Source organism: Pseudopodoces humilis, chromosome 6 (assembly GCF_049639895.1).
Source record: "Pseudopodoces humilis isolate 2021_Gansu_Grassland_sample_001 chromosome 6, ASM4963989v1, whole genome shotgun sequence".
Lineage (NCBI taxonomy): Eukaryota > Metazoa > Chordata > Aves > Passeriformes > Paridae > Pseudopodoces > Pseudopodoces humilis.
Window position 1 is genome coordinate 59,878,114 of NC_142205.1, and position 25,792 is coordinate 59,903,905.

General features: G+C 40.6%; 1 protein-coding gene across 2 annotated transcripts; it reads right to left on the reverse strand.

Moving 5' to 3' along the window:
* Nucleotides 1–1,294: 1,294 nt before the first annotated feature.
* Nucleotides 1,295–24,055, reverse strand: SMARCA5 (SNF2 related chromatin remodeling ATPase 5). 2 transcript variants are annotated; one of them, XM_088056381.1, is made up of 24 exons: nt 23,836–24,055; nt 21,455–21,529; nt 19,075–19,241; nt 18,319–18,419; nt 17,572–17,672; nt 15,475–15,654; nt 14,965–15,120; nt 14,732–14,863; nt 13,815–13,883; nt 13,325–13,434; nt 12,817–13,043; nt 11,280–11,401; nt 11,039–11,191; nt 9,654–9,790; nt 9,055–9,199; nt 8,557–8,676; nt 8,212–8,322; nt 7,568–7,681; nt 6,849–6,971; nt 5,480–5,612; nt 4,390–4,508; nt 3,029–3,241; nt 2,482–2,592; nt 1,295–1,589 (listed from the first exon to the last, which is right to left on the reverse strand). In XM_088056381.1, the coding sequence occupies exons 1-24, from the start codon at nt 23,968–23,970 to the stop codon at nt 1,524–1,526; spliced, it is 3,120 nt and encodes a 1,039-aa protein (XP_087912507.1). In that variant the 5' UTR covers nt 23,971–24,055; the 3' UTR covers nt 1,295–1,523. The 2 variants fall into 2 exon arrangements, with proteins under 2 accessions (XP_087912507.1, XP_014110283.2); XM_014254808.2 differs by having other exon boundaries at nt 9,055–9,203; nt 9,658–9,790; nt 23,836–23,987.
* Between the last annotated feature and the right edge of the window lie 1,737 nt (nt 24,056–25,792).

Genomic DNA, 25,792 nt, shown 5'->3' on the forward strand with positions numbered 1-25,792 from the left:
TGTTCATGTTGATTCTGTTTCTCATTGGTTATCCCCTTTGCCCTGCCCCTGAATGGATCTCTAGGAGGAAAAGAACTGAATTAAAAAACCTCCTGAAGGGATCCTATACGAGGCTCCGTCTTTCTTCTGTGTCACCTGAAGAGCCGACTGCACTCAAACAGCTCTTCTTAAGGCTAGAGCTGAAACCAGAAGTGGCTGTGGACATGCGGGACGTCACAGCACCCACCACCAACCCAGCTGCTTTAGGATTTTTTTAATAGTACTTGGTTGGGGTTTTTTTTTGTGAAAATGGATGCTTTTAAAGGAAGGCTTCAGCATTACAGCATTTTTCTTTACGGTATGCTAAGTTTAAGCAGTTAAACTGATTTCTTCAAGGGCTGCCAGGACAATTCAACATATGACATGCTGTGGCCTGGCTGTTCACACTGTTACACATTATCATGTTGATGGACTTTGAAGAGCCAAGTGTGGTTACTCAGCCTGTTCTCAGCAGGTGTTTGCAAATCACAAACAGAAACCCATGTCCTGTGCCAGTAAGAACTGTGCTGCACCTGGGACTCCTCAGCAAAACTGACTTTTCATCATTTCTGTTTACACAAAACTGCTGTCTTCTATACGTGTGTTCTTACCAGGCCAAATCTGAGCAGAGCTTATGAGCATTTGCTCTGTTTTGGTTTATTTTCCTAGTAAATTCCAAAATTACGTGACATTAGATGATGGCATCTGTCAGCAGATGCCTGATATAGCACCAAGAAGGGACAATGTCGGGATCACTTGTGCATGGCATTGTTTGACTGGCTCAGGGCAGAGTGAGGGTTCTAATGACAGCTGTGCACAGTTGGAGTCAGCACCACTCCCTACCACTCCAGTCACAACCACCTCTGCATTTACTGCAGCTGAGTGTATGAGAGAAGGGGTTGCTTCCCAAATTGTAACGTTTCCTGTTCTGACTTTGTGATTTGCCAACAGACCCAATTCTGCCATGCTTAGACCATTCTCATGAAGTGCAGATCTCAGCATGACTCACCAACCTTTCTTCTGGCACATATTTTAAGCAGAAAGTCTTAACAGTTTTGTTCCAATCATTATTCTTAAAGTAAATAACCAGCCTTTCCACAAATTTCAAAGAACTGAACATTTGGTGCAATCAGAGCCATAACATTTCCAGAAATAGAGTTTGAGTGGTGGCTTGGACCAAGAAACCACCACTAAACAGTTCTATTTATCATAATGTTCACAACACACTAAGAGGAAACAAACTTGGGAATGACTAATAAATAGGTCACAAGAAGCCTTATTAATAAATGAAGACAATTTATTACTTCAAGTGTTAATGGTAAAAAAAATTCAGCACAGCTGTTGTATTTAAAAAAGTGAAACTACAATTAAGTACTATGTTCTAGTTCATTAAACAGATGAACCCAATGTTCTTTAAAACAGTTAAGCATTATACAGTACATCTTATGAAGACCCGTAAATTAAAGAACTACTTCTTAAATTTAGAGATTAAAAAAATTCTGCATTCACAGCTTTAGCTTCTTTTTTCTCCCACGCCCATCAGGAGTGCCATCCATCTTGCGCTTCTGTGCCTGCAAGGTAGGATTTGATAGTAAGTTATTGTCATCCAGGAAGGCAGAAAGCAAGCAATGTGCTTCAAAACAAAGCAGATAGAGAAGACTGACACCCTGGCAGCTTTAAAATGTGATAAATTGCAAATGTGGCAATGGTAAATATGCACATCTTTGGTGCTGTTTGTCATTCTCCAAATCTGGAAGTGCATGATTTCACTCACATAGGTGAAAAGTGTATAAAAGCAAGTAAGGATGTTATAAAGCTTCCTATTAAGAAAAGGTACTTCTAAATACCCATTTAAATATTCTGTGAACCAGTCTAAGAAACTTAATAATCCATCACTATTAACCTTACTGATTTCTGCACATCTGTTAGGTTGTGCTTCTAAGTTTTTTCTACAACAGCTCTAGGCAACAACCTGAACAAATGGAGGTAAGATAATGGGTAAAGGTATTATCTTATTTACCAAACAGGCCTGCATATTAGCAATACTTTGAATTTAGTCAGCAGAGAGCTGTCAAGCATATGTGCTGTTTTCCCAAATCTAACTCTAGAGGCCCATTTGTAAATAGATTTGTGGATGATTTAGCAGCTTATATAAATCAAAATGCCAAATACACCCCTGGTGTACTTACCAGGATAAATCTATACAGTGTACCAACCCAGTGATCCAAAACATAACAAGTTTATTGCTCCAAAGCATGTGAGCTACATTTTAAGAACCCTTTTTCTGCTTATCTTGACAATCTCAACTGAACTACCTGAACACCAACATGAACTTTAGGTACGTTTTAACATTGCTCTCTAAGTTGTTGGTTTCAAATAACTTTAGATATCACTTGTCCTAAACACTTGGAAGAATGCTGTTTTCAAGTGAGCTTTTTCACAGAAATGCCCTTTAAATCTTACTGAAGATGGTTTTGGTCCACGTTTCTTCTTTTCTGCCTTTTCCTTTTCTTCCAGTTCCATGTTTTCTCTTTCAATGAGAGTGATTAAAGTATTACACCTCCTTTGCAGCTCCTGCATTATACAACACATTCAATCAGTACCTTAGGCAGCCGGTTAATGTAAAAATCCTCTTAGAATATTAAAAATGCTGGTGAGTAGGTAAGTGTTTCGCTGGATCTTGTCAGAGCAACAAAGAATGAAATGTTTTGTGTTACTTACTGGCTGGCTTCACAGGAATAGATTTGATTGCAAACGTTTGCTTTGTAAAACACATTCATATTTAACTCAAATTGGAAAAGGGTACCTTAGAATTTTGAGCTTCTCCTCCCATTTGCCATGGCTGCATTTGATACCCGTACAGTTGTCGGAAAGTTATAAAAATGTAAAGCCTTGTTCCCATGCACCTACCTCAGTATTTCAGCAGCAATTTAATTAATTTAATATAAAATTGTGATAGGCATTCATTTACAAAACAGAGCAATATATATATATGCGTATATATATATACCATTGCAGTTCTGGACTTGAGAAACCAGTCAAATCTGAATTGCGGCGAGTTTCGGATACATTGTCTTAATTCATCATAGACATTTTCTTTATCAAATCCTAGTTTGTGAAGCATGCAGATTAGGAAGCGATCCTCCTCTTCAGTGTAATTCTTCCCTTTATTAGTACCATAGGATATTCTTAGTTGGTGGAAAGGGGCTTTATATCTCCCAATCTGAACAAAACAAATAAGACCACATAAAGCTAAGAAATAGGTCAGAATTAGCATGGAAGTCTTTTGTAAGAAAGCAATAAATCACATGAAGACAGAAAACTAGATCTTTAAGGATCTCCCATGCTAAGTCATCACAAGAAAAGGACTGTAGCTTAAAAACATTTATCAAAGCTATCTAAACTGGCAACTTCTGGTTTAGACAACAGACAGCTTTGTAATCTTTTGACTAATGGCAGACTTTCACTACATCTGAAAACAGGCAAGACTGGTCAGGATTCAAATGGTAATGATGCTTTTTAACACAAATCCTCAGGAACTGGCAAAATCAGAGTAAGAGTAAAAAGGGACATGAGAGTTAGCACATGGTTCGACTGCATTCTGGATTATTGAATGTGACACTTCTTCCCTAGAAGAGAACTAACTCAGCAAACCTTAAGTGCAGAGACAATTCTGATAAAATGTCTTAACTACAAATCTCTTCACTACCAAATACTGCTTGGTGAAACACTGACAAGAACAAAAGCCTCCTCTGTTGCGTAAATCTTTCAAGTGCTCTGAACAGGTGTCTCTCATCTCTGTTTCCAACTTCCTGTCTCCCGCTATCGCTAGCTGTTTCTACCTCTCTCCACCAGTATTCCTCTGTTTCTCTCTCCATCCCTCTACCTCCCTCTCTGTCCACCATCTCTCTACCCTTTTTCTCTCTCTTCCCATCTCTCTACCTCTCTCTCTCCATCCCTCTCTCCCCATTTCTCCCTCTCTCTCTATCCCTCTCTCCCCGTTCCTCTCTGTCTCTCCATCCCCATTTCTCTCTTTCTGTCTTTCTCTCCTATTTTCAGTTACACGTGTCTGGAAGGAACTATGCTTCTCCCCAAAGCCTGTGCTATGTGGAGTTCATTACACAGCACTATGAACCGTGTGCTGTGAATACAGAGGACTGTTACAAACACCACGGTAGGCCATAGCTAAGGCTGTCATCACATAGCTTCCATGGGATGAAAAAGCCATAGAAAGAAATTCCTGAGTGTTATGCAAAGGAGCCAATGTCATGCCAAAGATGTCTTCATACATCAGCAGCACTGGCCAGACAGGGGTCCTGCATCTCCCCTCACTGGCACCAGAAAACAAAGCAGGAAACTGAGCAAACTCACCTTTGTATCAAGAGCCTTTTTTATGCTGATTCGTCTCTGAATTCTGGCTTCTCCTCTTTCAATCTGTGCCATGATCTTCTCTATGTCTTGGAGTTCATTGCATCTTTCCCAGAACACAGCTAAGAAAAAAACAACTGGTTAAGTTTCTTAGCATGCATTGTAAAAATCAGAGGTTTAACCTTAAAGGATTGTTAGCTATTCCTTCCTTTTACTAGAGCTTACTGCTGTGTAACAACAGATATGCCTTTAGCTGGTAAGGAACCTTCCCTTTTGGCTACCATGTGCTGCAGTATTACAAATGCTATTTTGAAGAGTGCAGATATAGCAATTCTCAGTTTAAATGAGGTGCAATACAGGCCAGAAAGATTTTTGCTTGTCAGTCTCCTCATAGAGAAAAAAGCTTCTTCAAATGGAAACTGATGTAACAGAACACAGTTTTATCAAGAGAAGCAAGAGGACAACTGAGTGCCTGAAGATGAGCAAGTGCCTAAAAGACAATTAGGTGTTTAAATAAGGGGTTTTTTTAGAATAATTTTTCACATTTTCAACCTGCTATATACCTTTAGAAATGTAGTGCCAGGACCTTGTAGCTACATTACAGTGGAAAAAAGTTCTGAGACATGAAACATAAGTAACCAAGTGGACTCAGGTTACAAAAATCAGTGGTCACTGTATGTTCAATCAAGATGTATTTACTGTTTTCTGCTCTTGAGGAGGAGGTAAAGGTTAACTTTTGGTTAGTCAATACATGGAAAAGAAAAATCTCTCCAGCTAAGCAGTGTTTCTCAGTATTTCCTTCTGCAAAAATTAACAAGAACTGAAGACAGTGCTACCCAGTAAGATTCAGGATATAGTGAAGTGGCTCAGCAGGAGTTTACATGTGCATTTTAGTACAGCCTTAATTACGCAGGTGCTAATGATGGTAAAAGCCAGATCAGCAGATCCAAAATCTATCAGTATAATTCTACCCTGAAAATCATAAATAGCAGTGTAAGAAATTCTCAGCAGTAAGATGTTACATGTTCATGGACAGCTGAAACAAAGCAAACAGAGTTAGATACTCTCGGAGCTGAATACACAATTAAGTTACCTGAATACTCAATGACTTCTTCTGGGGTTTTCCCTTCAACTTCTCGTGCTATGTTTTCAATGTCATCACGGCCCCACTTCTCATTTGCTTTAATGAACTGGTTGAAATCTCTCTTATTCCAGTTAGTGAAGCCCTGTACAAGAATCAAGAGCAAACATTGCACAGAGGTTCACTATTTGACCATCTCCAAATTTGATTCAACAGGTTTCTTTAAATTGCCTGTAACACTTCCATCATTCCACAGTGTTAAACCTGTTCTTTCTCTGCAGTTTAATCTAGTAGAACTGTTTTTATACTGCAGCCACTGTAGTCTCTCAATTTAAATACTGCATAATGACTAGTACTAGTTCTTTAGTTACCTAGTGATTTCTGGTAAATTTTCAGCTAATAAATGAATCCCTCCTCCTAATAGTCTCTGCATGGGAATTCTTTCTAAGAAAAAAAATTTCTCAAGTGAATCAAGGAGTGTCTATAATGATTTTTGTTTTGTCAAAAAGGCCCCCCAAGTGCCTCAGAGACACTCTCAGCCATTGCTCCTTGTCACTCTCCCTCAGAAGGACTAAAGCTATCTTGTGGTGATGATGATACTCGGCAGGGACACAAGTAGCACTGCTGAAGTTATGAGCCAAAGTAGGTTAATTTCACATTACCAATAACTTTTACAAGTAGTGGGAAGTAGCAAGTTCTGCCAGTCATGTTGTGATTTAGCCACAGCTTACTGGACTGTACTGATTCCTGACCTCTGTGATTCTGGTGTCTCCACAGTGAGCTGTTCCAGCTCATTACTACGCAAGCAAGAAATCCTGTCCTGTAATTCCGATCCCCTGCCAAAATACAACGTGTAAATACAATAACCAAATAAGGCATATCAGGCATTCACCTGTTTTAAATTATTTAAATATACACGCTTCCTAATTACACACCTATTCAGCTCACACCCTCTTTTAGAGAGGGGCGCTATCCACTACCAGATGTAGTTTAGGAAAACTGAACGTTCAGACTCCAAGATTCACTTCCATATGGGTGTGAAACTGAGACAGAAGATGTGCATTAATTAATGTGGAATGCAGCACACTTAGCTTTGCAGCCATTCTGCAAGGACCCAAGAAAAGACATCAGTCTACAGTCAATGCCAGACTAGGATTCAGGAGAACCCAAGTGCACTAACTTGGTGCACATTCCTCCAAGATATCCTGTGACACAGGCCTATGACAAACCTAGTGCTAGAAACTCTTTCCAGTCAGAACCAAAATTTGCAGATGGTTAACTATGGCACATGCCAGTCAGTGAACAAGAAATGCTCCCATAACACTGTGAAACACAAAACAAGCTTCAGCTGATTTCAGTTTCACTGAAGACCCAACAATACCTGGGTTAGAAGTTTCTCTTTTTCTTCCAGTTCTTCATCATTAAGAGGTTCAGCCTCATCAATCTTAAGCTGCTCTTCCTTTTGTGCTTGGGCTGCATTTGGAAGATCAGGATTACGAGGTACCTGAAAGATTTTGCACTTGGTAAAGCTGGATTAATTCTTCACAGATAATTGCTAATTGACACCTTTCTGTTAATATAACCCAATAATTTCTTCAGCTGAACATGATTTTATTCTATTTAAATTATTGTGAAAGGTAGGAAAAGTACACATTCTCCTACTGTTGCATTAAACCATTCCATTGTGGGAATTTAGAGAATCACACTGAAGGGACTGGACATTAAAGATAACCTCTTTTCCAACCTGTTGCCATGGGCAGAGACATCTTCCACTTACACATGGCTGCTCAAAGCCTTGTTCAACCTGACCTTGAACACTTCCATAGATGGGACATGCACAGCTTTTCTGGGCAAATGGTGCCAGTGCCTTACCACACTCACTGTGAAGAATTCCTTCCAAATATCTGACATAAACCTGGCCTCTGTCAGTTTAAAGCCATTCCCTTGTAAAAAGTCCCTCTCCAGCTTTCCTGTAAGCCCCTTCTAGGTACTGAAAGCAAGTTGCCCCAGAGCCTTTTCTTCTCCAAACAACTCCAACTCTCAGCCTTTCCTCTTAAGAGAGGTGCTCCATCCTTCTGGTCAAGGAAATTCTTCAGTTACCTTGTAACCAATTGTTTTCCTGTAGTAGAGAATCTCTTTTTCCAACAGTTCAAACAGGCGAGGAGGAAAGAACTGGAAGTCCTGTACATTTGGCTGTTTTGGAGGCCGTGGAGCCTGAAACACAAAGTTTGCATTTAGCTCCCTTGCACTCCAGAATCTGCTTCCTTGTAAGAACTGATTTAAATTTATGAGCAAACAAAAAGCTTTATTGTTACAAAAATACAGTGTCTTAACTTGGGAAAAAAAAGTCACACCATGCAAACGACACTAACCACCACAAAGAGTTCTAAAAGTAAAAGACCAATGAGAGAAGGGCAAGAGAAGTCTTTTGGGAGGATGAGGAGGTGGCTGGGGAAAAAGTCACATATGTTTAAAGCATCGATCTTCCACAGGAAAATTTACAGCTGCTTAAATAAGAAGCAGAAAAAACTTGATCTTACCCCCTAACGTCTTACAAGTTTCATACTGTTCTTACTTTTTTCTCAGATTGTCCCAAGTCCTTTGGAAATTTTTTCTAAATTTAAATAGCCTTTCCACTTTATAAAAGTGATCAGAGCTGTTTTTATGACTAAAGACCTATTTGTTGCTTTAGTCATTTATCATGCATATTTAAACAATTTATTTCTTTTGATTAGTCAACTCACCTTGGGTGCTTTTGGCTCACTGACTCGAAGAGCCTCTCTGAAGTAAGCATCCACAGCATAATTGGCTTTTCTTTCTCTTTTAGGTGGTTCGATCCACTCTGTAAATGCCAGCTAGAAAAAACAAAATCCACCACCCCCAAAAACAGAAATTAAAGTCTTGCAAGATCATCAGATCAGCTACATGTTTTATATAAAATTAGATCTACATCTACTTCATTATAAGTGTTGTGGTTTTATTTAAACTATTATCATAAATGACACTGTATTTTACCCAATACCTCTTAAGTAAGTATGATTAAAACATGCAATTTAGTGCATTCCTCCAAAAGAAACTTAAAACATTACCTTCTGTTTTTCTCTGTAGTCTTCCCCTTCAAAATTATACACGCTAGATTCAGTATCCATAGTAAAATTCCTAAGGGAGCTTTCACCCATCTTTGAAAGTTTTTCGTTCATTTCCGCAGTCTTGGACGGGGGATACAGAAAAGAACAGTAGCTATTTGGATGGTACTTCATTGTTTAACATCTCCATGTTTATCATTCCCAGATAGAACGGGAGCCATTTTGGAAGGCACGTCATATTAAACACCTCATTCCCAGAAAGGAGCCACTCTGAAAGGTACTTCATTTTAAAATATCCCATTGGCAGAAAGAAGAGGACTTGACTACAGAACATCTTATTGACAACATCAGAAAAAACAAACATGACTGAGCAACACAAAAACCCTCCACAGCAAAATCCTTTCTCTCTCCAGCTTAGAACCAAGTTATCATCCAGAAACTTACTATCTTGCCATCACATTTAAATCTACATGTGGGCTTCCCCTTTTCAAACCTTCTCACCTTCTTTGCCCCTCTTTCCAAAATGTGATCAATATCTTCATCTGTAATCTCACTGTCCTTTGAGGCAAACACATGTGTCGCTCCATGTCTGATCATTTGCAGCATTTCATCCTTTCCAAGCTTATTCAGGTTTTGATCCACCAATCTTCCTAAAGATAAAAATGCCTGAGGATAGCAACTCACTAAAGAGTTTATATTATGGAAGGAGCAATACAGGATTTTTCTCCCCCTTATTTTTCCACATACAAGCTATATATTACTGATTCCAAGCAAGTCAACCAAGATTACCGTACTTTTATCCAACTACTAGAAAAAGGAAAGACCCAGTTTAAAGGAGAAGCTGAATAATTTAAAAAACCGCATCTGACTATATCCACTTTCATGCACATATCACTAGGGAGGTAAGCAAAAGGTTAATGAGGAAATGCCTACTCCTACAGTAAAAGAAATTTTCAAGTGGATGAGGCTTTTGCACCGTCTCTTCAGAGCTCAGATGAGGAAAAAGCAACATTCCCACTGTTTTTTACCATCTGATTCCACCATGGTTTACAATGGGAGAGAAGGGAGTTGCATCCTAGATACGAAGTGCCTTCATATACTTGCCTTGTTGGATGACTATGGAATCCAGGCGGAGTTTCATTTCCGCACGTTCCACTATCCTTTCCTCCACGGTATTGTCTGTAATAAACCTGAACACCCGGACAGTCTTGGTCTGGCCAATTCTGTGTGCTCGATCCTGCCCAAAACAGTAACAAAAAATTCCGCACTTGCCGTCCAGCATGACTACATAATTAGGCTTAAGATTTTCATTATTTTCAGTACACAAATTTACAAAACAGAACAGCATAGGTTACTTAAATGTTTACAGCTATCCATGGCTACCCAAGATATTACATTTTTATCTACATTGCAAGTTTTGGTTGTTTTTTTTTTTCATAACATTGACAATGCGTCTGTCTCATATGTCATAGCTAAAAAATAGTAGGCTTTTTTGTTAAATCACACAGGCGAGAAGACTTGGATGCTACTAATCTTAAGCAACTTTCTGTAAAATCAAACCATGAAGAAATCATCTCTCTGCTGACCAAAAGCTGCCTTTCTCAAAATCCTTCAGCAGTGCCATGAATAGTTCAAGAAAAATGCAATACCCTGCCTCTCCTGACTAGCAAAACATGAGCCACTGTAAGAATCAGTCAACATACACCTGTAGTGGCAGCTGGTACTGCCTCACTTGAACTTCTAGACACCAGCTTCATCATTCTTTTGAAGTAATTTTTGCTAGAGTCCTTGAGATCCTACGGGTTAACTGAAATAATTAAAAGATTTCCAAGACTCTGAAAGGCTGAAAGGCTTCATTTGTCAGAAAAAAAAAAAAAACAACAGCAAAACAGAACACTGGTAGTTTTTAAATAGCTTTGCTTTCTTAGGTGGTTACTAATATCATTGACATGTATCCAGGATAGAAATGCATGCAAATCCACTCTAAAAAACTGCTAAATGATAGTTCCTAAAATGAGATTCTTCCATTACCATGGAAGATCTTTGGAAGATCTTTACATCACCATAAAAGCAGTTTTTGAAAAGTTTAATTCAACTTTTCTTTATCTCATTTTCAAGATCTCAGGAAAAACAGTGCAAACCTCCACTCCATTCACCTCCACTCCCCACAACGGTAAAGATTTAAAGCTTTATAGTTTTGGGATTAACAATCTAGATTTATTTCATTTTTACTTAATCAAGTAGGCTATTTTCAATAAATAATACTAAGAGGTGTAGCATACACCCAGCATTTCCCAATGTATAACCTAAATGTGACTAAGGACTAATGGTTCCACACAGTGGAAGTTGCACTTGAACTGAAAATCGGTCTTACAAATCTTACTCCTGTGCTAAAATGGGAAAAATTTATTTTGGAACTATACATTTCTAGCAAAGTTCTGTGAGAAAAAGAAAGGAAAAAGAAAATTTCCATCTGGGATCTTACCATAGCCTGGAGGTCTACTTGTGGGTTCCAATCTGAATCATAGAGAATTACAACATCAGCAGTAGCCAGATTGATTCCAAGACCTCCTGCTCGTGTACTCAACATGAACACAAATTTTGAGCTGTCGGGATCATTGAAAGCATTAATAGAAGCCTAAATAAATGAAAAGAACACATCAGTTAAACAAAATGTTTTACAAGTAGTATTTTTAAATAAATACAATCCTTAAAATTATAAATACCTGTCGTTCGTTGTGAGGAGTTTGTCCATCCAGTCTGCAATATTCGTAATTCCTCCACATACAGTAATCTTCCAAGATATCTAGGACTCTTGTCATCTGACTGAAGATTAGAACCCTTGAGCCTGTTTGAGTAAAAAGGTTTCTTATGCTTTCACCAAAACCTAAGATTTAACAAATTCTGCAAGTCTGCACTACCAGAAAAGGAAGAAGGGCAATTCCATGTACTAAGTAGCTCGAATTTCAGTCCCCAAGACCCCAAACTATAATGCAGGGCTGCAGCTGCTGCTGTCACAGCACGCCCATGCCATGGGACTTGTCTTACTCTGATATGTCACTGTCTAATTAATGGCTGCCTTTTCCCTTTTCTTTTGTGTTGTATTCCTTAATAAAAAGTTCCCAGACAGAGCAGAGTAGATGGCAACACAAATATAAAAATATTATCAAGCATAAAGAATAAAATTTTGAAGTATTTGTTTGTTTTGGATTTAAGATCTCTAGAAATAAAGTGAGTTCTTCTTAAAGACTTAACAATTTAAAAAAGAAAAGTAAACGTTCAGTACTTTATGCATACACACACAACCATTTCCAGTCTATTGGAGAAATTTAAGTAAAACACAGGATATAACAAAGTATCTACTTCTTTTTGTCCTTCGGACTCAAGGGTTAATACCGTACTCTTTTGTTTAAGATGATAATTTGATTTGAGACCAGGCCAGTATTAATTACAGCCCCTTATCAATAAATCTGGTAACAGGAAGAAACAAAGATCAAAAAAAGCACAGTAACCACTGAATTGTTCGGTTTTTAGTCTTGAGTTATACGGCCACAACTGCTTGAATGATACAAAGTACAGGTTACTTTTATACTACAGAATGCTGAGGTTTGGATGTGGTTTTGTTTTTCTGCAGCGTCCCCAATCACAAACTTTCCTCCAACTCCTTTAGCAAAGTTATTACAGTAAGCATACTCAAAAAAATAATGAGCTAAGAATTTATTCCCATGTCAAAAACTCTGTGGCAAGTACAGTAATCAATTTCAAAGCTTTGTCCCTACTATCAAATAACTTTGAAACAACTCACGAGTTCCCCCATGTCTGAGTGTTTATAGAATACACTGAAAAACACCAGGTGCTGCTCAAAATCACATGCAGCAAGAAAGACCATCTTTTCACAAAGGATTTGACTTTAACCCTGCATGAGGACTCTGAATCTGAAATGGTCCTTCATGGCAAATCAAAGGTGTAGCTAAAATACTACACTATTATATTTGTAATAGCTAATAAGACAAAGAAAGGAAACCTAAAGCCTCGACCAAATGATGTTTCTGTGGTCTCAACTTAGCTGGGATGAAAAAATGAAAAAAAAAAAAAGAAATCAAAACATTTCAGCACAAAAAGCCGTAATGGACTATTGATATAAGTTGGTATCACACTAGAAACCAACAATAATCCTGGCTAAAGTCTGCTGGTTTTTGCTCAGAATGCACAGAAACATCACTGAACCAAAAAAACTCTCAAACTCCCAGAAAGGAGGCATACCTTGTTCTTTCAATTTAGGTAGCAATTTGTCCAGAACTACCATTTTGCCACTGTTGGTGACCAAATGCATGTCTGTTGTGTAAGGTGGGCCAGGCTCTGCTCCATCAAAGAGGTAAGGGTGATTGCAGCATTTCCGTAGCTGCATCAGGATGTTCAACAGTCTCATCTTGTCCAACTTCCCAGCCGAGTTCAGAATATCTATATCCTTCATCAGGATTCGGGTATACCTACAGCGAAGATAGGAAAAAACCTTCTGTTCACTCTAAAATGAACTTGGTCCATCTTTAAGCAACAAATATTAACAAAAGCTCACTCTACCCTTCATTTAATCACGTAAATCTCCCTGACATGCATGGATGGTTCTGTCACAGCAGTGTCACAAAGAAGTAGGTATCAATTGAGAGTACACCAGAGACAATAAATTGAGTTCCACACAATCTTCAAGTCACAGATAGCACATTCCTTCTGAGCCTTAACCACAGCCCAGTCAAACACATGCATTAATTACCATTCTCGCTGCATTTTGCTGAGGCCCACATAAATTTTTACTTCCTTCTTCGGAGGCAAGCTTTTCTCCACATCAGCCTTGATGCGACGGAGAAGGAAGGGTCGTAGCACCTGAAAGTGGATCATCATTAAGTGCATTTTGGAAACTGAAATACTGATCTGGTCAATGGACAAAACACAGAGCAGATATTCCCTATCACAGATACCAGACCTATTATGAGACAATCTGAAAAAGCAATCTATATGGAGAGATTATTTGCTACACATGGGGTATACATGCACTTAGTTTGAAAGACCCAAAGATTAGGTCAACATCATCTTTCATATGGTTCTGTGTCCCATGACTTAATTTTGCTTGACTGAAAATTTGTGGAATAATCTCTCTTATCCTAATAGTCTATCATAAAAAGCATTAGAAGAATTGCTTAGGATTGCAACAAATTAACCTACATTTAGGTAAAGGCAACACTTCTACAAAAGGCAGGACTCACCATATGAAGGCGTTCCACCAGTTTTTGATCCCCCAGACAGTTGTTGGTATCAAACCATGAATCAAAATCCTGTATCAACAAAATCATCAGTTTGTAAGAGGCTTCCTTTCAAAGTGCAATGGCATCACGAGGGTGAACAAATACAACTCTTATATAGCCAGGAAGTAAAAGAACAAATTACCCTATTTGGCCCCTGAGATGGGGAACATATGGCTATGAAAATTCAGAATTTTAAAAGCTTATAATATGCTTAAACAGGTGGACGGGAAATAGAACACATAGCATTCAATTTCTAATGGAACATATAGGTATTTAGTTGCTAGGTAAAAGCCATTAAGGTAAAATATATTCTGAAAACTCAGGAAAGCAAGACTTAGGTATTGTGAAAATCCAACAAAGCAGAACCTGTGGCTCCGGAAACCAGCCAGGACCAGGCTGGTGGCTTTGAGTGGGGCAAGCTGACCTGGGAGAGAGCAAAACCTCCACTGTGCCTGCCCAGAAGCAAAGGTCAAACTCCTAATATCGAGGAAGATGTTCAGCCCTCATCCCAAAGACTACTGAACACGACCACCAGGGGGCGAAGCAGCTAATTATAATATGAAGCGACAGAAGGTGGAGAATGGGCAGGCAGGGAAGTGTGCGTTTGTGGGATCAATGTGTATTTACACCTGGAACCTCTCTTGACCAGGTATGCATGATTTGGAGGAGATATCCCCTCATGCATCCCAGCTGGAAATAAAACATATCCCTACAGTCTGCAAATTAGGCCTATTTTATGAAAACCTCTATAACACAAACATTTCTAACTTAATCTCTCACTTAGCAGTAACTGACACCCCTAACTATACATATCCAGGTCTATTTTTAAATCTGGAATACCAGAAAAATTAATTTGATTAGCAGAAATAAAGACTTACTTCAGCTGAGTTAAAGACATCTGGCAAAAGGAAATTGAGAAGTGCCCAGAGTTCATGTAAATTGTTCTGAAGTGGAGTTCCAGTTAATAGCAGCCGGTTGGTAGTCTTGAATTCCCTCACAATTTCTGATAACTGAAGGATATTGAGACATGAGCAAATATAAAACATTACTAGTCCACAAACCACCATCTAATAACCCACACAAATATCTTTTTCAGTGTAAAATAAATTACCTTTGATTTTTCATTTTTAATCCTGTGGGCCTCATCTATAACAAGGTATCTCCAGTTGAACTTTTTGAATACTGACTTCTCTTTGATAAGCATTTCATACGATGTTACACAGACATCCCATTCTCCAGGCAACAACACATCCCTCACAAAGGCAGCCTAGAAAACAAGGTGACAGCTAGTTACTCAGGCTTTGTCAAAATTAAAGGAAAAATAATACAGTAGCAGTGTTACAATTTTCCTATTTTAAGTCTCATGAAGGCAGTGCCCTGCCTTCAAAAAAACTTCATAACATCATGCCAATCTTTGAACAAGAAATTATGAATATGAAATGATAAAGCAATAGCTGGGCAACACGTACATGAATTCTAAGTTGGGTGTACCCCAGGTAGGCAGCATTGTAGGTCTTAAACCACTACAAATCCTTCCCAGGGACAAAAGGGAAAGGACAGCAAAATCACCTGCTGGATTTACACAGGAATACACAGGAAAAACCACCATATCTAAACTTACTCGCTGGTCTTTGTCACCGATCAAACAAACTGCTCGAAGTGTTGGTACCCATCTCTTGAATTCATTCATCCAGTTCTGCAGAGTGGACTTAGGAACTAACACCATGTGAGGTCCAGGAATGTTTCTGTAGTGTTTCATATAGCCAAGAAGAGAAATTGTTTGCAGTGTCTTCCCAAGACCCTGTAAGACACATTAATGTGTTAGAAAAAAGGAAACCTCTCAGAAAACACCCTTAAGAAAACCCAAGAGTGAGCTCCGATTACATCATGGAAGGCACAGCAGCCTGAATAAATGAGGGAGATACAAAAAGTGTATCAAAGCCTTGGTTAGGAAAAGCTTGCAGGGCTTCCCACATTTCATTAGAACAGAATAGCAAGAGTATCATTTTGAAACCTTGGATAATGAAGTCAGAATTTTGCCTTACCTTTTAAGTAAGAGAACTTGCTAAAAGTACAAGGAAACATTATTTCCTAAAACTTTATTTTGTAGACTATGGTGTACCCAGGTTATTTAGAGGTCAAACTTTACAAATTGTACTTAGGTATTCTCTTAAATTTGAAATAAAGTGAATAGATTAAGAACCCTTAAGAATTTTTAATTTAGTCAATTAATTATTAATAATACTGTCACCATAATATTATATATTATCAGTATTATATTATTAGTGCTTTATAATTGTAAATATGTTCTTAATTAATTTTTAAAAGAAGGCTTCCACAGGCCAGAAATTACATCAGTTCCTGTGAGAGAGCCAAACAAGTGTAAAAAACTGCATGTCAAAGAAGAAAAAAAAATAGCGTCTGGTAAAACACAGTATATTCTACATATAATTTTAACTAAAACAAAAACGAGGAATAACTGAAAAAACAGATAATTTCTATACTTCAATTGATTCAAAAATATGATTCAAATGCATGGCAATTAAAAACCCCCAACACCATCAGCACAAGTAATTTTTGGTTCTAAAATTCAAGTCTTTGTTCTCAAAATAACCAAAATCCACCGGGTACAAGATGGGGAAAAGTGCTTATAGGCTGTGTGAAATGCATCAATAACTTCAAAATTATTACTACCTAAGAATAAACAACCAAACAAAAAGTGATTTAAAAGTATTTAATCTCTTTAACACAAAATGGATTTTGGAATACCACAAATCCAACGACTCATAAAGCTTCTGAGGTGTTTTCATTAAAACAACCCTGCTCCAATTAGCCAAAAAAAATCCTCTATTTGTAAGCATGTATAAGAAAATCCTTTATGTATTTAAAAGTGAACCATGTTACTAAACACTAATTTAAACTCATTTGTCTCTGCTTATCTTGAAGTTTTATTACACAGAAATTACAAAACATGGGAAATGCAATACACTGAAATTAATTAGATTCTTCTTTACTACTCCTTATGAAAAAGAGATACATCTAAAATCATTAAGGGGACAAAACCACCTTTAAAACTACTACAATTTCCTCTGCATTCATCCCTTATCTTTCAGGGGAAAAGAATAAAAAATGGAAGCAAAAGCTACTATGGCCAGTGCCAGCTATATGCCCACAGTCATGGTGTATAAGAAATTTTAAAACAACTCTAGCTACATCTATCTTTCCATCATTCTTCCCAAAAAATTCCCACTGCTGTAGCTATTCTGTGGACATGAGTCCACAGAGTACTCATATCCTGGTATCTACACATGGCCCTAACAACAGGTGGTGTTTCCACATTTGATGCTTTTTTCATATATGACACTCTCCTCACAAGGGAAGCTGGAGAATACCATAACAAAACACCTGCAATTTAGAGAGAAAGAAAACAGAGTACATGTCATTCTGTGGAACAACTCCCCTCCACCAACTTCAGGTTCCTAAATGTTGACAGATTTCCTTTCCATATGTCAGTTTTTGAAAACTGCCTGCACTATTTATTTAAATTAAAAAAATATTTTACACTTTTAAAATTAGTGACCTTAAACACACGAGAAAAATAGGACTGGCTAACTATATATTGCATTTTCTATTATAAAAACTCCCATATATTCACACACTGCTGGAGTAAAATGGCATTGTGTTCTTAAGTGATCCTAAACACAAGATCTGTGCATACCATTTCATCTGCCAGAATGCCATTGATGCCATTTTCATACAGAGAAATGAGCCAGTTCAGTCCTCGAATCTGGTAATCACGCAGCTTTCCCCACTTCACATCTAAAAGACATCAAAGAATAGACTAAAATACATAAAAAAACTTAAGAAAGAATTTCACCACCTGTTGGCTGCTAATTGACAGTGATTACCAAAGCTACAGAAGAAAATCAAGTAATAAATTCATGTAATAATTTCAGGGACAATGCAGAGTAGAGAGAGCAACATGTTAATTCTGTTTCTGCAGGCTGCTGCAACAGCTTTGTTTCCTGCAAGAACCCAAAGCACATGGAAATTCTAAATCTAGCACCACTGTCCAAATCAGAACACAGTCAAATATTAAAACGACAGAATACTGAATTCTATTAAATGAACTGGAAGCTGTTAGGTGCTTTAAATCATATCAGAATATAGGTTAAATATGTAAAAATGATAAGATGACAGACTTAAAAACTCTTTCCTATTAACTGAAATATAGCAACTGGATTTCTAAAGGACAAGACTCCCTGGACCATCTTTCTAGCCTGAATGAAACTAAATAGTTCCTCAATAATACATTTTGTACCATTAGATTGGGGCTGGATTTTTTTCCTCCCTCTCCTGTCCCATCAAATTATTTCACAATCCTTAGAGAGCATGCAAGTCATTTTAAACATTTTGAAGAAAAAGAATAGGAGAAAACCAAAAAAAGAAAGGACGGAAAACATACAAGACGGAGATTCTTCAAATCGAGTGCAGACATTCGTTGTCTTGGAGCTTTCTGTTAACAGCTCCTCGTCCTCTTCCTGCTCTGTTCTACGGTGCCGATAACTGGAAAAGCCCAAGAAAGTAGTAAGTTTGTGGAGAAACTGATAAGACATCAGTTGCTGTGAAAATAAATCTAATAAATAAATAAAATCTAAGGTATATTAATGTATATATTGCAATACAGAATGCAAACATCTGAAGAAATTTCTAGCAAGATTCTTCACTACAATTCATGTTCAGCAGGCTCAAATATCACTCCAAAGTGACTGGAAAGGGATTAATGTGTATATCAGTACTGGCTTTTAACTACGTAACAGGGAACAGCACTGCATTTAAGTTCTTGCCGCATCTGCCAAACAGTGCAGCCACACGAGCTGCAATGAAGGCAATCCAAATTTCTAGATTCACAATTTTCAAGCTGCCTGCAAGATGTTGTATAGTGATGTTCTCCATAAGCTCTTGCAATTTAGAGCCATAACTGCTTTACTTTTCTGCCCCTGGTTTTCTTCATGCTAGAAAGCTTTAGCAACAACACAAATCTCTTGTAACCCCTTGAATTCTTAAGCAATCCTCAACTTACAGGTGGGCAGTTGAAAAAAAAGGCACACACACTGACACAAACTTAGCAAGAACGAAAACTTAGCAAGTTCAGCTTCCACTTTTAAACTACAATAAAATCTCATCTATAGTACAAGTTGGCCTATGTGTCATCACTCACTCGCCAGCTGACAGTAAATTCTGTTTCTCATCCTTCTTTATTCGTGGACGTCCAGGTTTCATTTTTAAAGGTGAAGTTGGAGTTTTCTGAGCGGCAGGCTGAATGAAATGAGCGAAGAGCTCAGTCTGCTTCAACAGATACTCAAATCTGTTTGCTCTGTCTGTTTGCTGGTGACAAAGGAAAATAAAATGGAACATGTATGAGACATTCTGGTATGTATTCATTCAAAAGAAAAAGCACACAAATACTTTTAAAATATAGATTCACATTACTTTATACACACACATCACTACAACACCAAAGAAGAGATGAGTAACATCAATATACTTGCTGCTGACAGACTCAATACTCTTTTTTGGGGCCAAGGCTCATCTCTGCTACGCAGCAAGATCAAAGCTGTGAGACAGACATGTGCCAAGACTAAAATCTGACTTTGGCACAAAGATTGCATAAGTCTCATTAGATAAGACCAGAGTCCCCTTAACAACTTTCTCCTATCAAAAGTGATAGTCCCGCTCCTAGAAGTTTCCCCCCACCCACCACACACAGGATTCTTCGTTGTACTAATTAATCTCTCACCAAACTAGCAACAACTGCTCCCTACTGTGCTGGCAACCTGCCAGCTCAGCAAGATACAGCACCTAGCTGGGTTGTCAGATAAGCTACAGAGCTGGCATCAAAGGGGGGCAGTGAGGGCAGAGCAGCTCATAGCCACAAGCCAGAACATCTGTTTCAGTAGTGGAAGCCTTAGATATGTTCATCAGGCTGCCCCCCCTTTGATAGAGTTGCTGTTTCTGCTGCTCAAGAAAGATTACAGTAGACAATATTAGTATCTGAAAGGTTCAGCTTCTTTGAGACAGGTCCCATTTGGAATCAACACACCTTGCCAAGGCCACACCAAAAGACAAACAAGCCAAAAACAGCTCCAAGACTAACAGTAACCACTCTGACATTCTGCCAGCTGCTACAGCATAACCTGGTATTTAGCAACTTGCAGCACAGCTACAGGAAGTCCGTTTTCTTAGTAAAAAGGAACATATGTTCCAGGCTTCTGCAAGAGCAATGGCAGCTCTGTGAGTGTTTTCTTCCTTAGTGTAAGTAGATCCTGCACTATGGAAGAGACAGGAAGATAAAATGTTAGAGAATAAAGAGACCACAAAAGAGATCTCGATGTACCACAGAGGACTCAGACTCACTCTTAAGGTATTTTAAGCTTGAATAACACAGCCACAATCCACATCCACTAAATTTAAGTCTTCCTGTCTGATCTTCACAGGTTTTGTTTGTTTACTTTGTAAGAGTTTCTGAGGTTTAAACTAGGTAAGATCTCACTACCATCCAAATTGCTGACTCTTATTTTTAAGTTCTTTTTTTACTAAAAAAAGCTCTAAAGTAGAAGAAATGTGGACTTCATTGCAGAAGGTTCCACGTTCTAAAATTTTAATGAGGAATCTTCTGCAAATTTTGGCCTTGCACACACATCCCCACACTTGCTTTCACTGCACTTGAGGATGTTCTTTTAAGGGACTAACAAACATTATCTGTGTCTTTTGGACAGGACACAGAAAGGAACAGGCTGTACTCTGCAAGCCAGAGCTATCCTTATACCAACAGAGACGCTCTAGCCATTTTCTTTTTCAGTGCACCTCTAAAACACAATTGCCCTTGTTATTGTGTCTGTCTAGAGATTAAAACAGACAAGTCCAAGTCTACTACCTTCAGTGCGCCAGAAAGTAGCAAAAAGAAATAATCAGAAGATGACAGGGTTATTTTCACTGGCAAGAAGAAATAACACAGGAAGCAGCAAATTATAAGAATCAGTTTCACTTTCCTATGAAGAAATTCCACATGGAGTCACAAACACTGGAATTACAAACAAGAAGAAAGGCAAACAGAGCAACTGAGAAAGACACTGCAATGAGATGGTGAGGAATGGGCGATTCCATCTCTTACATCATAAAAACTATGAAAAACTAAGAAAACTAGAAAATTTTCTCTTTTCTAACCTGTGAAGCACAGAATCACCACTCATCTTCAAAAATCTGAGGAATCTAATTAAAGCTTCACAAAGAGATTCCTAGATAATCTTTCCATTTCTGATTGAGAAGTTGAATGCTCAACTCTTTATAATCCCCCATGCCTACAGGATGGTGTACTCTACAGGTAATTTTAAAATACTGGAAAGAAGAATGGTCCAAGAAGCAATCTTTGATTATTTTTTGTTTCAAGTTACTTAAATATTTTTTAATACCTAGACAAATCTTTATAAATCCAGTTAAGATAGTTAAAACAAGCACAAAGAAAACTCAAATCTATTTTAAATAAGTGCCTAAGTACTGAATAGCTGTATTTAGTCCCAAACATTATATACATTACATACCATTTTCTCTTCATATGTAGGATCTGTTTCCTGGATTTCTTTTTGTTTCGCCAGAGATGCATCATCAAAAGACTCCTGATATGAAAAAGAAATAAAAAGAAATATTTCTGAAAAAGGGAAGAGACCCATGTAAAGGAGAACAAACTTGTTTCACATTGTATCAAAGCAGCAAAAGCTGGCTGGAGTACTTGATGTGGATAGGTAGTAGTCAGCTCCCTATTATTTCCTACTCAATTACCTGAAGATGGATCAAAGATCCCTGCCACGGGGTGAGGGGCAGAGCTGGGTCTCTGTAATCTGATTTAGCTCCATCATTAAAGCATCACATCAACGTGAATGAGGGAGACAGCTGTGGTCCAGGAGATCAGCGTGCCACTTCTAGGGTGCTGAGCCAACCCCTCCTGAAGCTGGCTCTGGGGTGGACTATAAAAGCACCACCTCCAGGCCTGAAGTGAGGGTAATTTCAAGGTTTTTGCCAGATCACCTCAATCCCTCATCACTCTGTATCAAAGGAACAAATCTAAACAAGAATCCAGACTGCAGTTTTGTCCTGAAAGCTGAGGAGGAATTCAGGAAACTGTATTTTTCTCCTATGTAGTTTATTAAATCCAATAATGTTTATCACCAATGGTACTACTAACAACAGAAAAAAACGGTTGGCTGGGAGAGGGCTGTCCTCCCTCATTCCCTTCCTGCCAAATCCTTAACATACTGCCTTCCTGATCTTTCAGATCAGGGCTTTTTTTTATCCTTGTCTTTTCTGTCATTAGGTTAACTCTTTCCACATTATCTCCCATATGCATCTTCATCTTCTGTTGTTAAAACTAAAAGCAGTGAGATGATCCTTCCCTCACAAACAATGCTAAGGTAACATATTACAAAATAACTCTTAAAAGAGTGAGAAAATGAAACAAATAAGATGCTTTCAAGTGTTTATTATCATCTGTTTAACTGAGCCAAGTAAGTATGGAGCTAAATTCAATCTTTACTGGTCAATACAGAACAAAGGAACAGGAAAAGTAAGAAACAAATGAAACAAAGGCTGGCAAGAAACAAGATGTTTGTCACTGGGTATTTTCTCACAAGGCTGTGGCAGGTGAGGCATGTGGAAACAGAAAAATCCTTACATAAATGTTTAATTCACTAGTCAAAATATAAAGAATTGAGCATAAGAAGTTATGGCTAAAGCTCTTCTGAAGTCATAGCCAAATCCTGTTACTCATTCCTCACTGGACTGAGCCAATACCCATTGAGCACAAGCAGAGGATCGTTGGAACTTCTGTTCGAAATTCCCCTTTCTCCCAAAACGCCTAACCTGGAAAGCACAGCAGCGGGGCAGCACAGCCATCTGAGCTCATCATCTGCTGCACAGATGACAAAACCCTGCAATTTAGCTGGAGACCGGGAAATAAGTCTTTCAGATGTTCACGACTCTAAGGCATTCCAACTCAAACTTCACTGTATGCCAGGAAATCTCTTCCCAAGGTAAAAAAGGAACTGACTTGGCAACACAGAGAGCCCATGCACACGGGCGCCTTGAGAGCGCGCGTTTCTCAGCCTCCACACGCTGAACTCCAGCCCGGAATTGCCCTATTTCTGCAGGTTCGAGCAGGAATTATTTCCCACAGTGCTTTGGCTACTTGTTCATCCGAAAAACATGGCATTTGCAAATTTATTTAGATCAAGTAGGTTGGACAGCCCAGCGTGACTCAGAGTACAAAACACCCAGCTACGAAAGCAGGACCGACCAGTTTCCTCCTATCATTAAAGAAACAATGCTGCGATAGAATTAGCATCTCCAGGCAATCACTTCCAGCCCCTTGAAATTTCTGGAATATATGCACCTGTTGCCAAAACAACCCCTCCAACAACTCTCACACCGTCTTCCGCCCACCCAAAAGGAAAAAAAAAAGTTTTGAAGCACTTCAGCAGACAAACATCGCTCGTACTTTTTAGACGCCGGGCTGGCTCGCCGCTAGAGCAGGAAGCGCAAAGGCTGGGCAGGGTCTCGGGGAGGCAGGAGTGGAGGAAAAGCCTGCGGGTGAGCGGGGGGCTCCCAGCGCCTCGTTTATAAAACGAATAAGCGGCGTGACCCGGCCGCAGGGCCTCCCTCCCCGTGTCCCGGCGGCACGAAGAGCGCGACTCCCGGGTTCTCTGCGCGGCGGGGAGAAGGCGCGGAGGGACGGGACACCCCCAGACACCCCCAGGCCGCCGCTCCTGGCGGGCGGGAGAGAAGGCGGCGGGGCTGGAGCGCGGCCCGGCTTTGCCAGGTGCGGCCCCGCGGCCGCTCCTCCATTGTCTCCCGCGGCCCCACGCGGCCCGGGGTGTCCCACCTGCCGCCGGGGGAGTGGGGGGGGCCCCACCGGGCCAAGCCGACTCACCTCCATCTTGATGTCTCCCCCGGCCAGGCCGGCGGCGCAGGGCGGCCCCGTCCCCGCCGCCTCTCCGGTGCTGGCGCCCGGTGGCAGCGGCGGCGCGGGCAGCTCGTCCGGCTGCGGCGGCTGCCCGGCGGACATGATCCCCGCCGCGAGGAAACGGCGCTCCACCGAGGCTCGGGCTGGTGTCCGGCGGGCTGCACGCTGCGGGCAAGGGCGGGCGGCAGCTGGGATCCCGGCGGGGGAGGAGAAGGAAGAGGCGGCGGCGGCCTGCGGTTCCCGGAGCGCGGCCGGCGGAGGGAGCGAGGCCCGACCCGGCCCGTCCCGGCGGGGGCCACCAACCAGCGCGTGAGCCGCGCCGCGAGCCCGCGCTCGCGAGACTTCCCCGCTTCGCGCGGCGGGGATGGCACGGAGCGAGCAGCGCGCGCTGCCGTCGGTGGGGGCGCTGCAGGGCCCGGCCGGTCCGCGCGCTCCCGGGAGCTCCCGGGACGAGGCGCTCTGGGATCCGCCGGGATCCCACCGAGCCCGCGGGGCCCCTGAGGCCGAGCAGGGAGCGGAAGTCGTCTCTATAACTGCGGGGTCCTCACCTCCCCGTGACTTAGGGCCGTACAGGAGAGATCAAGTCAAGTCCGGGCAGGCATCAGGCTTCATACCCTGCGTAAGATCGATCACAGCATATTCCGAGTTGGAAGGGACATACGGGGATGATCGAGTCCAATTCCTAGCCCATCACAGGCCATCCCCAAGAGTCATACCCTGTGCCTGACAGCATTGTCCAAGCACTTCTTGAGCTCTGTGCTGTGACCACTTCCCTGGGGAACCTGTTCCAGTGCCCAGCCGCCCTCTGGGGAAAAATTCTTTCCTGACATCCAACCTAAACTTCCTCAAAACAACTTCAGGCCATTCCCTTGGGGTCCTGTCACTGTCACCACAGAGAAGACCCCAGTGCCTGCCCCTCCTCTTTCCCTCAAGCTGTAACAGAAATGGGGTCTCCCCTCAGTCTCCTACAGGCTGAACAGACCAAGTGGACTCAGTCACTCCTCATACGGCTTCCTCCACCATCTTCACAGCCCTCCAGGAAAGGCTCAGGAATCTGGAGGAGGTGAAGCCGTGCTCTGTCTGGAGCCCAGCAGCAGCCCCGTGCCATCTCCTTGCTCCGGCACCTCCAGATGGAAGCAGCAGGGGTGTGTGACTAAAGCGGGTGACATCAATGTGCTGTACAGTGAATACTGATGAAGCAGCTTCTGTTTGCTGCCTGGGTTCCTCATCTCTCCATGAGTTCTGGGTAGAGGGACTTGAACATTCATGAAAACGGTGTCACAGAGCCCCCCTCTCAAGTCCCCTACTCTCACTTGCTCAGATTGATGGAGCCAGACAAAATTTGTAGATGGAGAAGTACAGTTTTGTAACCACCTGAATAAAACAACACAGTGTCTGCTCCCAGCTTGAAGCATTGTGGGCTGCAGCCCCCCCTGCTTTAGGATGTGATTGAGCAGATCTACACCTGCACTGCCTTTGCTCATGGAAGGAGTGCACCTCCTCACTGATAACCTGCCAGGTGCCACCTACCAGAGCATGCATCCCAGAACCCTGGAATGCATGGAATTAGATGAAACTGAACAGTAAAATCTGCTTAAGAGCACTACTATTGTACTCCAGGTGCTAAAAGAGGCTGTCCAAAGGGCTAGACCTGAGCTAATCAGAAGGAAAAGTCCCCTAACTGGTTTCAGAGCGTGGACAGCCACATTCTCCATATCATCCAAATTGCCCTACACATCTTCTCCTGCAGATTTGTCACACCTACAGATATTCCAGCAATATTCACAAGTGCTGTCAGTGTACATGCCACCACTGAGTGCACTCCACAGGCTTGTGAAGCTGCATCTTCCAAATCCTGAGAAACTATTGTAACCTGGAATGTAGCAACAAAACAGACCATCCTCATGATGATTATTACAACCTT